Genomic DNA, 11,550 nt, shown 5'->3' on the forward strand with positions numbered 1-11,550 from the left:
TACTTCAGACTTTGATAAATGGTTGGTTGTTAAGGCAGACAACAATGTATTAAATGTTTTGGGTGTTGAAATTCCGAGAAAAAAAAAACAGTTTTTGCTTTTCTATCGACTTTGGCCCTTATTTACATAGAGAATATCGCTGAAATTGGTGGAATTCATAAACGAAAATCGTGAAGTGTTAATTGAATGTATTTATGGAAATAATATTCCATCCAAATTTTTGACAGCGCATCGAATCTTCATACGGAATATGTCAAGTTATATAGATCAACTGAAAATCGTGAATGTTTCATAAAAAATTTCTTGGAACTTAGTTCCATTGTCAATTTAATACATTTCATTTTCAATTCGCATCCATTCCAGTTGCCTATATTAAACAGAACAAGAAAAGTCTTTGACTCCCTGCATTCATCCAATAATCCAATACTGCATATGTTATTTTTCTTTTACGTATATATACGTATGTGACAAAAAAATTCTCCTTTTTTATTCACATGATGCCAGACCCAAATGCTAACGATCCAGCTCGGGTGATTCCACCATTTGCAGCTCCTTGGATTCCGCGGTGCCGCTGCCGCCCAAAATCTTGCTGACCCTCCAAATCCAATTGATCAGGCCGCAGCTCGATAACAGGTTGGTTTTTTCATGTTGGGAAGAATCACTGGGACCCAAGGCACGCCAACAAAAATGGATACATCGGACGATGATAATATCCCTGAGTAGAGGATGGTTTGGATGCAATCCATTTCGGCCATGGAAAAACTCATCGAAAACAAGGCCAACGAGATCTTCACCAACTAATTTACCTAAGCCGCGATTAGATTTCTATTTAATTCAAACATCCATTCTTTCATAAAATTTACCCACTACTTTTTTGTTTCAAAAAGAAGAAAATAATTACAAAACAATGGCTTAAAACACGAAAATTTGTCGTTTGATTTGTTTATTTTGTTTTCTGTTTGTTAAATGTACGATTTCTTTTCTTTTTCTCTTTTCATCTTCACAATGTTTTTGTTCTTTATCTAGTGTTTCGCGCGTACGCCACCCAGGAGGTGGGCCTGGATCGTTTCTTTTATCCATTTGTTGGTTGTTGCGATGGTCATCGTTGCCACGATTCGGTGGAATTGATGGATTAATCACTGGTGGTGGCATCATTGGCGGCATGCCCGGTGGTCCAATTCCCATACAAGTATTGTGCTGTGGCGGGGGAAACATTTGAGGTGGCACATTCATCATACTCGGAGGCATCATAGCGTCTTGATGAACAAAATAATACAAATTAAATTCAATTTACATATAAAATTTGAAGAATTGTTTGTTTATTCTTACTTGGTGGCGGCATATTCATGTTCATATGCCACCACCGCCATCATTTGAGGGCCTGGAGTAAGTTCTTTAATACCTGAAATTTGATTCGATGTCAAAACGTACTCATTGCTTCGAAAATTAATTCAAAATCACACGAGGGCATCCATCACCAACGTTATCATTTGTCCATTGCTGTTCTTACGTCGATTCATAGCCATAGCTGAAGTTGTCTTCCGGATAGAATGGTTCATTGCCGCTCATATTGAATGGTGGTGGCGGCAGTGACATGTTAACATCGAATTTACCTTTTGGCCGACTGTACCACCACTTTCGTGTCGCATACGTTTCTGTCACTCGCAATACGCTCGCCATGTTTCTTCAGTGAATCCATAGTTAAAGTAATCAGTGATGTCTGCACCGAGTTTTCGCCACGGTTTATCTTCAATTGCTTCGATGTTATATTCTACAGCCGATTGTCCACTAATCGTACCGACACTTTCAAATTCCTCGATGCTGAATTTGCCCATATAGGTTTTCGGTTTGTCTTTACCAGTTGCTGACGCTGGCACCAATAAGTTCCCACTGCGTTGTTTGATATTTCAGCTTGATGCGGATTGAATGTCACCAATCGTAACCACAATATCATCTTCATCATCATCACTGTCGTCGTCATCGTTTTCATTCTTCTCCGAAACCGAACCATTCACATCGAAGGTACCGTTTACCTTTTCGGCATCAATTGAGTAATCTGCCATATAACTATCATCCTGATTCAATTCCTACAATCGCCATTTGACGTAAATTAATCCGTGTGTTATTCGTATAAACAACTCCGTCGCAAACACTTACATTCACACCATCGGGTTATTCTTCATTTCTGCTGCCTTCTGGTGCTGTTTCATTTGAAAATGCCAACTGATTGATCGTCTGTTATTGTTTTTTCATTCTCTATTTGTGGTTGTCCATCTGGATTCTCCTGGGTTTCATTCGAACTACCATATAACCACGAATCGTCCTCATTATTCTCTTCAGCCATTTTCACACTTATTCTTTACTTAATTAATCCAAATTATCAGTCAATTGCTAGAGTTATGCAAAACACAAAATATCAATGGTCTACGGAGATAGAAACTAGTAAACGCGGCTTTTAATTTACATCAATCCTGTAGAAAAAAAAACACAATTTATAAATGGCGACAAATGTCAAAGCACTCTTTACTACATAGGCCTCTTGCAATGTTACGTTCAATGGTCTCTTTGGTTTTTCTTTCCGCGCAACTTTTGGGCAAATATTCGCTTTGAAGTTTATCTTGAAAAATATTTTTCGAATTTTTCAAATTTTTCAAATTTTATGGTTTCCATTAATAGAAAATTTGTAATTTTTCAGTGAATTTTATTAATTTTCGTTTCAATTTTTTTTACTTTCCAGTGCCACCTTTGAACGCACCCATTGCGCTCATCGTACATCAAAAAGAAAAACCACTCGGAAATAAACAACATCAAACATGTGCAAACATTTGACTAATGGAAAATTCTTTATCGTTTCCTAGGTACACACAGAAAGGAAGTGGTGCATGTTATGGTGAGCGATAGAGTTACCACAGTTCTATTCGTGAGACGTAAAAGAATGTATTTTTTTCTCGATTTATATTTTTGAAAACGAATATTTTCTGTTGAATCAATCTGCGTTAAAAGAAAGTATGTTGGCAACACTCCGGTATGGTCTAGCCTCCGCGGTTTTTCACGGTTTCCGCGGAACTGATAAACGATAACAGCATGGTGTCTTCAGAAAATTTGTAGTACTCAAGGTCCTCTATAACATTGCTGAAGACAGTTATTTCTTGTCTTTTATCAGTTCTGCTGAAACCGTGAGGACCAGCCAAAAACGAACTGAAACATACTTCTCTTTATTGCTACGAAGTTGGACCAACTCACTTTCTTTTACGTCTCACTAATAGAAATACACTTATTCAGATTCTCAGTAAACTGTGGAAATGAATGTAGTCACCCAGAACTATTGCGCCACAATCCGTTTGATGCGTACTGCAAAGAAAAAATAAATATCCAGATTATATGGAAAATTCTTTTTATTTTTTCGATCGTTGTTGGTTAATTTTTTAGCTTTAAATTAACAAAATTTAGACAAATTGAATGCAAAAGACAAATTTGTAAAAAAAATTATCATTTTTACATAATATTTAGTTATTATATTTATCAGGAATTACCAATTTTATAACGTTGAGCCTGTTGTTCAAGCCCATATTTAACAATTGTTTCGTCGTTGGCTTTTTCTCGTGTTGTCATGGTTCGACTTCTATGGACAATTAAATCAGTATTCACTAGCCAGTGAAACATATGAGTAGTTTGGAGCGAAAATGTTATACAGAAAAGTTGAGAGGGAAAATGTCAAATGAAAAGAAATAGGTATATAATTTACTATAGATTACTATACAGTTTACTATAAAGCTATCCCATTTCCGCTCATTCATCATCGACATTTTACGGAATATTGAAATATCCCATTTTTGTATTCTCTTCACATTTTCATTGTTCATTTTATTCAATTGCGATAATTGTTAGCTACAGCCTTATCAAGAAGGTCTAGATTTGACATAGAGCAGCAAAGCCTCATCTGAAGCGTTGCTTTCGATTAATTCAATTATATGGTGAAGATCTTGAATAAAATCCTTGATTCCTTGAACTTTCTCCTCGTAAGCTTGAACTAATTCCTCTCTACAATCGGCACGGGTTCGCTCTGTATCGGCAAAGGATTGCCAGGCATCGACAAACCATTGGGTATAATCAACATGAAAGCGGGCTTGCTCTAGGAGAGGGAGTTTTAACAGTTCCTCTTTATTAACTTGTCTTCTACGTACTTCTTCATCATACCGTAGACGTTCGAGGCGTCTACTGATTGTCCTATTACTCCGTTCTTGAATTGGTTTAGGTTTTAGGCTGAGTTTGCCCAATGGCGCTAAAAAGAAAAGAAATATTAGAACATTTACTTGTGCATAAGATTACTAGATTTTGGCGTAGACTTTGGTAGAAAAAAATGTGTTATTCATTCTTTTTCTACTTTCGTCCTTTTTATATATTGCTTTTGACGCAAGAAACATTCTGAATAATATATATTCAAAGTGCAGCTGATGGAAAATCTTCATACTTTCCTGAAATAATAACACAATTTGGATGCGAAAACTACTTACCTTTTTTCAAACTTCGAATGCCAGCCATGTTTTATTGCTTGTAAGAAAATTCAATTTCGCACTTTGCCTGCAGTTTCTGTACTGAGAATTGTCAACAATGTTTGCCTTGCAGCTGTGTGTACTGCACATTCCAGTCCGCACTGGAATACGGAATACGCTTGGAAAGACAATATTATCAACACTCCCCCTATAGTTAGAAGGTGATCATTATGCTCAAGTGCTGCATTTCCAATTTTCCATTCCAATTATGAAATTAAAACATCGCACAACAGTGGTAATAGATGAAGCCAATATGTTTTATGTTTAACGTTAATTTAGAGGACAAAAAGTCGAATGAACAATCCAATTTTTGCATTCAAAGGATCTGGGTTATTGTCGTGCTCAGGTTAAGCACTGCTGAATGTCTAAAATCTACATATATGGACAAGAATATAGACTAGAGTGTTATATCCTTGGTAACATTCGTACGTCTTTTCGAAATTCATGCTCCAATCTCTTATGTGTATAAATCCAAAACCTTCTTATTTTTTTTGCTTAGCTGGTGTTGGCTTCGAACGTTCGTTTGACATTATTACAAAGAACGTGTAACTTCTGTGTGCCATCCTTCGCTTGTATTATTTTTTACATTGGAAGTAATTCAAGTAGAAATGTCTTATAAAGAAAAGCGCAGATTTTTAGTGATTCATGACAATCTAATGACGTTAAAATGGTTTTTGCGTCACGTTCACATTTTTCTGGAATTCCACTTTATCGTGGAATGGTCCATATATCATACTGTATTTGTAGTTATATTTATTAAAAGAATAAAGACAAGAGACTGTACTATTCTGTACACACCTCCTCATTAACTAAGGTTTTATTTTAATTGACCTTTTTTTTCAAATACAATTTAAACTAACTTGTGTCTTACATCCACAGAATGTAGCCTGACAGTATATATTACGATCATAACAACAATGACGACTCATACCACCTGACGCATACTGATTTATTGCAATAGACGGTACACCAAGATGATTTAAACTAAATGACAAAAACGACCATAAAAAAGTGAACATTTTAATTATGAAAACATGATTTTCAGTTTTCATTTCATTATTTTCTAAAAACACTCACATATCGAGTAATTTTAGACGTTGCGAGAGCATTTGTCAAAGTAAAATGCAAACTCAGTGATGCTAGTGACATGCTGGAATAGCATCGAAATGCTTTTTTTCAAGAACTCTACAGAGAAACTTAGAAGATCATAAAATTTACGGATCATTCAAGGTTTAACGAAGTAAACACCTTTCAGCATATTCCGGCCGATGTGTGATGTTTCGGAAACCAGTTTCCTTTTAAATCGTAAAACCAATAAATTTTTTGTTCATTCAAATTTAGTTGATCTAGCTTTCTTTGAATAACTTAAATTATGCCGAAGTTGGAGCACGTGGTAAACACTTGAAATCCCGTGTGCAAATAAAGTGACTAGCAGTCACTCATTTGTATGTAGCTTCAAATAACTAAAACTGGCTAAGTTGATTGAATTCAAAAATGTTGTATAGAAACAATCACTTTTAGTTATTCTTTCAGCCAGTCGTCTAATTTCGGACTTTTTGGCTACTAGATGACTATAACTGTAGTTGACTACAGTCGAATATTTTGTTCGAGATAATCACTTTTAGTCAGTGATAGTCAGCCAAAAAGTCCGAAATTAGGCGGCTGGCTAGTCAGTCACAAATTTTTCACAAGAGATTCCTTTCGATCGTGGTTTTATCAAAATTTAATATTTTTCCGTGGCTTTACCGAAACTTTCCTGTTCATTATCAAACGATGACCGTTGGGATTCCCGAAATTTTCTGACAAATTTGCCAAAAATTAACCCATTATCTGAAATTGCGTCTTAGACAACAACGGTTGAATACCGAGAGCAAAAACTTTGAAAATCTAAAGATTGTAAACAAAGCACTTAAGAGTTCCCAAGAGAACACCACTTTGACTAGAGTGGGAGCGAAATAAATGTAAATTTAAATTGGGCATCAAACCTGTATACGCTTTTGTACAGTCTGTAAATTCGCATGTTTTTTTGTTTGGAAGTCAACCATTTTTTTCTCCCTTGACAATTTTATTTCTATTTACAATCACGAAAAAAATATTGCTTCTATATTCGTGTCAAAAATAAGCCGAATGTTTGGCCACTATACGAAATCAGTCGTTATATAATTAGTTGATGCGGGTATTTCCGTTCTGGAAATTTCTGAGACGGTAAAATGATTTCAACCGTTGAGGCTGTTTGTGTCTTCAATCATTATTTCGAAATCGATGAAATACCTCTCTCTTACATACACAGAACATGAGCATTAGACATGATGTTGCAACAAACAATGACGGTCATCAATGTTACTGGCGATGTTCTGCTTCATTTGTTTCCGAATATCAATTAGTTTAATAAAGTTGTTATTCACATTTTTTTTCAAGTTACAAAGTAAGAATGATAGGTTTTATACCAATTTGGTAAACACGTATATCAAGAATGCTCTATACATGTTGTTCACTTGGCATGGAGGCATTCAACTTGATTCTTCATGTAACAAAAAAAAAACAAATGTATTTTGGTTATGTACGTAAGTGAATTGTAATCAATATTGCCTTGGGCATTATAGACATAGAGTCAACCACAATAATTGATTGTTTACTGATCTTCAAAATTACAACCATATCAAGTGCGCAACATGTATTTTCCATCCTAGTTTCTATCTATTGAAAGTTATTCGTTTCGAATGGAATCGTGTGTTTCAAATACGAGTTCCGACTTCTTCAGTTTTACTACTTTGTAGAAGTTTCCATTTTATCAAATATTCAGTGATTTTTTTCCATATTGAACGTCAAAGGTATGTTTGAACATTGAGAACCACAGCTCGAAAAAAAGTTCAAAATCTTCTCTTCTAAGTTAAATACCATTTTCACTAATGTGGGCGATGAACTTTTTACAAGTTCCCAACTGATCAATAAGTCATGGGTAGGAATCTAATTTGCATCAAAATTCCCCATTCCTAATCCATCGAAATTAGAAGAAAACAAGAGATGTCATCAAAATAAAAACCGATTCACATGAGCCCGTTGACTAAAAGTGAAAAAAGCACACAGTCGTTAACTGTGATAAAATCTCGTTTGTTATAGTTCGTTCGTTGAATAATGAGCTGTGTGTAGGAGCCGCATTTGTTAGCATATAAATGGGAGTTGAATATTTTATTTTTCGCGTAAATCTAACGCAATTATTTTTTGCGAACCATCAATAAATTTAGAATGTTCTTCTCTCCATTGATGGCCTCACAAATTCGATATATTCAAACATTGCGGTTAAGCATAGGATTCGTTCAAATATGGAATTTCATTTTTTCCATAAAAATTCAACACGAAGTCCAAAAAGCAATCAATTTCATGATTATAGTTAGCCACGTGTACGGCCCATTTTTGTCTAGATTTAATTCAGTGAATATGCGTTGTATTCATATGTATATTCTTCAGCGTGTGATCTATCAATTAGATGATATAAACAGACGAATATGTTTACAAAGCAAAGCGAAAATTGCGTATCAATTTGGTTGATAATTTCAGAATGTTTCTGTGTTGAAGTAGTTATTAGTCCATTTTACACATATGTATAACGAGGTTTCAGTCAAAGTCAGTGCCCGACTACTCAGTGATTATCTGTGGACATATGCGTGTGTCAGAATTACAGAGATTGTGTCAGCTGATGGAGTGATGCTAATGTCCATTTTGTTTTTATTATTTTCAATTTCATAATCAAAACAGAAACCAAACAGCGCATTCGTTATCAAAAATTTTATTCGGTTTAATTAAATGACTAAATCGTATTGAATGGAAAAAAATCTAGCCGCATTACTAAATACACTGATAATTTAATAACAGAATGAATTAAAAATGTGCGATAACACGGTGGTTTCAGTGGAAGCCTTTGTGAAGAGTGAAACGGAGCAGCATGTCGAGCACCCATTTTGGTTGATCTCCTGGAGCCATATGACCTAATGGAATCGAACCAATAAACAACAAGAATTTAAAAAAACCGAAAAAAACGAACATATTAATTTGCCAATTCATTGCATTTGTACGTTCACTTACCAGCGTTACGAACCAAAACTTCGGTTAGATTTCCTGCATGTTTTGCATAGCCAGCGATTTCATTGTCCACACGCCAAATGTATCTTTTGGCTGTTTTGTAGTCATCGGCACCGTTGAAATTGAGATTTTTCAAATAGTTTTCAGTCAACGGGTATGCGACGATAATATCAAGCTGACCATTGTACACCAAAATCGGGTAGTGTGAAAGCAATTCTGCCACCCAATCGGCAACGCTGTCCATTACATCCAGTTTCAAATGCTCTTCCACTTTATTTTCGCCGCTCAAATCGTGCCACGAATTGTTGCCGACGTGAATTGCACGACGAGTTTCGGATTTTTGCAAAAACTCACCAAGCGGAGCCTCATCATTGTCAGCCGTTTTCAAGTAGTTGAAATAAAAATTGAAACCTGTTAAATTTTTGAACAGTGAACCCTTCGAAAACTGATCTTCGTCGATGAGCTTATCAAAGACTGTGAATGCACATTCAAAGTTACGATTTTTTATACAATCAAGCCCTTGCTTCTGGTATTGTACAAATGAATCGTAGCCATTTGAATCGATCAATCCCAATTGATACAAATAGTCAGCGTAATTCAATTGATGAATTGGATCACTGAAACCATTTCCAATAGCTAGACCCTTCAAGTTGATCTTTGGTTTTCGCGGATCGCTGCAAACACGTTTGCTGTCTTGATAGATGGCATACCCAGCGGCTGGCACATATTTACCTTTTGGACATATAAATTGCAAGTCGAATTGTATGAGAATTATTCAGTCTGTGATCAGACGATGAAATAATTGATAATAATTACCTCCATAAGATTCACCGGTCACAAAGAATTCATTCTTCTGGAGATTTGGGAACAGCAAAAAGAATTGTTGCAAAGCGCGAAGTAAATTTTCTCCAACATCCTTCTCATTTTTGGCGTATCCATCTTCCGAATCAGTAAAACTGAAACCAGTTCCCACTGGATTATCAATGTAAATCAAATTATGGTTGAGATGCCATGAATATTTGCGTGGTATCAGTTTTTGTGTCGGACTAAGCTCGAATGGGCCGTTTTCACTGAAAAGTCCGAATAAACTTGAAGCTCCGGGTCCACCTTTATCACAAATAATAAAATTTCAACAAATTAACTTTGGTAACGTGAGTCAACAATCTGCGTTTTTTTTCTTACCTTGCAGCCACAAAACGACCGGTGCATCGTCTGTGTCCACTTTGGCAGGGAAAAACCAGAAGAATGTATTGGAATTGTATTCTTTGTTAACGGTGAAATATCCGGCATAATTTTCGATTTGTATATCTGGATGATTCACCGAAGCCAAATTACGTGCCTGAAAATTGTACGCAATAATTTGGTTTAGGTTCAATTGACGCCATAGAAAATTTTCGTTCGATAGACAACTAAAAATAATTCCTACCGTTTCAATGTCGCCGCTTTCAATGTATTTGGTTAAGTACACGGCTTCACCGGGATCTCCATCATCGTGGAATGACTTGAATCGTGGATATGGATTAATGAACGAACCACTGATAACACAAAATGTTACCGAAATATTGAACAATAACAAAATCAAACGCATTTTTGTGCGGACAAATTTCAACTATTTTGCTTTGTTCTCAAAGATTTGCTTGACAATGGATGTCGAACGCACAAACCACTTGACTTTCAACCAACAACTGTGTTTGTCACACAGAACAAATAGAGCAGAGCAAATGTCGTCGCACTGCAACCGAGTCGCTGATGAACTAACACATTGACAGCAAAATTCATAATTAGATTACAGTATGTAGAACGAAAGCAAGCAGAAGAAATGTCGATTATGAATCGCTTGAAAAGATTATTCCACCCTATAATTGAATCGGACATGTGTTTGTGCCTTTGTTCGATTCTCACAAGCATGAACGACACAGATATACATCAGTGTCAACGGCAATTTTATGCATTTGTACTTGTAAAAATTATGAAATACGAAGAAAGCGAAAGCCGAAGAGATAAAGAAATGCGAAAAAAAATCCCAAAATGGTGAAAAAATGAGAATGTAGTAGGCAGCAACCGCGTACTGTGTAGCTCGTTTCTCTGGTGTGAGTTGGCGGAACAAGCAATGACATCTTGTCGATAATAATAAAAGTCTTTGGAAATCTTGGCAAAGTTTGAAAACACACAATAAATTAAAAAAAAAAACGTTAACCATTCGATTTAGGAACCAAGAAATGACAAATCATTCGTCACCGTCTCGGCCATCGATCACATAGTCATTGAGGCTCAATGCATTGGAATTGGTTTTCTGACAATTTTTCCACGTGCATATACGAAATAAAGTGGACATGCAAGTCTTAGATAAGAGCCGTGCAGATTGAATTATTATTACGAAATAAATTATGGCATAAGTTGTGTGCACTTATGCATTCGAGCGCATTACCGTGTTTCACTGCACCGTTCCGACAAAAGATAAAAGAAGTAGAAGTAAAAATGAAAACAACAACAGTAACAGTACCAGCAGCATAGCAGCAACAATACTGAAAATGAAATCGAGAAATAGAGAGAAAATTGCGTATTTTCACGAGCCGGAGCCGAATGCATGTAGGAATGGTCTTCGCAAACAGACAGCAATAAAAGTTTCAATGAATGCATGCAACATCGCCATAATTGAGCACCAACTGATCGGCGTTGCTGTTTGTGATGTTTACTTGTTTAATAAATTGTGCAGATATATCTGTCTGTCTCTCCATTTCGACTCGGTCTATGCGCTTTCGTTTAAAATATCGATTATCACATGAAAGAAAGAAAAACACAACACAACACCACATTGCACACACTCACTAACGACTGTGTGTGCGTGTGAAACATTCTCAAGTGTGCAAAGATCAATAATTCAGCGAAAATTAAGTGGTATATTCTGTCGTTGTGT

The 11,550-nt window shown here is 35.9% G+C and overlaps 2 protein-coding genes and 1 long non-coding RNA gene across 3 annotated transcripts; all 3 read right to left on the reverse strand.

The window, feature by feature from the left end:
* Positions 1-753: 753 nt before the first annotated feature.
* LOC129580288 (uncharacterized) lies at positions 754-2,471 on the reverse strand. The gene is made up of 3 exons (XR_008689349.1): positions 2,158-2,471; positions 1,403-2,087; positions 754-1,256 (listed from the first exon to the last, which is right to left on the reverse strand). It is a non-coding gene; the product is annotated as an uncharacterized LOC129580288 (long non-coding RNA).
* Positions 2,472-3,854: 1,383 nt separating this feature from the next.
* LOC129580286 (uncharacterized) lies at positions 3,855-6,244 on the reverse strand. Its single transcript, XM_055470581.1, has 2 exons — positions 4,515-6,244; positions 3,855-4,282 (listed from the first exon to the last, which is right to left on the reverse strand). The coding sequence occupies exons 1-2, from the start codon at positions 4,540-4,542 to the stop codon at positions 3,900-3,902; spliced, it is 411 nt and encodes a 136-aa protein (XP_055326556.1). The 5' UTR covers positions 4,543-6,244; the 3' UTR covers positions 3,855-3,899.
* A 2,080-nt stretch (positions 6,245-8,324) lies between these two features.
* LOC129580289 (venom serine carboxypeptidase) lies at positions 8,325-10,384 on the reverse strand. Its single transcript, XM_055470584.1, has 5 exons — positions 10,060-10,384; positions 9,816-9,972; positions 9,450-9,740; positions 8,637-9,365; positions 8,325-8,539 (listed from the first exon to the last, which is right to left on the reverse strand). The coding sequence occupies exons 1-5, from the start codon at positions 10,219-10,221 to the stop codon at positions 8,460-8,462; spliced, it is 1,419 nt and encodes a 472-aa protein (XP_055326559.1). The 5' UTR covers positions 10,222-10,384; the 3' UTR covers positions 8,325-8,459.
* Between the last annotated feature and the right edge of the window lie 1,166 nt (positions 10,385-11,550).

This window comes from Sitodiplosis mosellana, unplaced genomic scaffold (genome assembly GCF_009176505.1).
Source record: "Sitodiplosis mosellana isolate CC-2019 unplaced genomic scaffold, AAFC_SMos_1.0 Smas_scaffold_1, whole genome shotgun sequence".
Lineage (NCBI taxonomy): Eukaryota > Metazoa > Arthropoda > Insecta > Diptera > Cecidomyiidae > Sitodiplosis > Sitodiplosis mosellana.

Bases quoted from the DNA above. Each gene is read 5' to 3' on its own strand.
- LOC129580286 (XM_055470581.1), bottom strand. From the start codon at position 4,542: ATGGCTGGCATTCGAAGTTTGAAAAAAG. The intron at 4,283-4,514 runs GTAAGTAGTTTT...TTTTCTTTTTAG, and splicing joins CATTCGAAGTTTGAAAAAAG to CGCCATTGGGCAAACTCAGC.
- LOC129580289 (XM_055470584.1), bottom strand. From the start codon at position 10,221: ATGCGTTTGATTTTGTTATTGTTCAATATTTCGGTAACATTTTGTGTT. The intron at 9,366-9,449 runs GTAATTATTATC...TATGTCCAAAAG, and splicing joins GACCGGTGAATCTTATGGAG to GTAAATATGTGCCAGCCGCT. The intron at 8,540-8,636 runs GTAAGTGAACGT...CGATTCCATTAG, and splicing joins AGTTTTGGTTCGTAACGCTG to GTCATATGGCTCCAGGAGAT.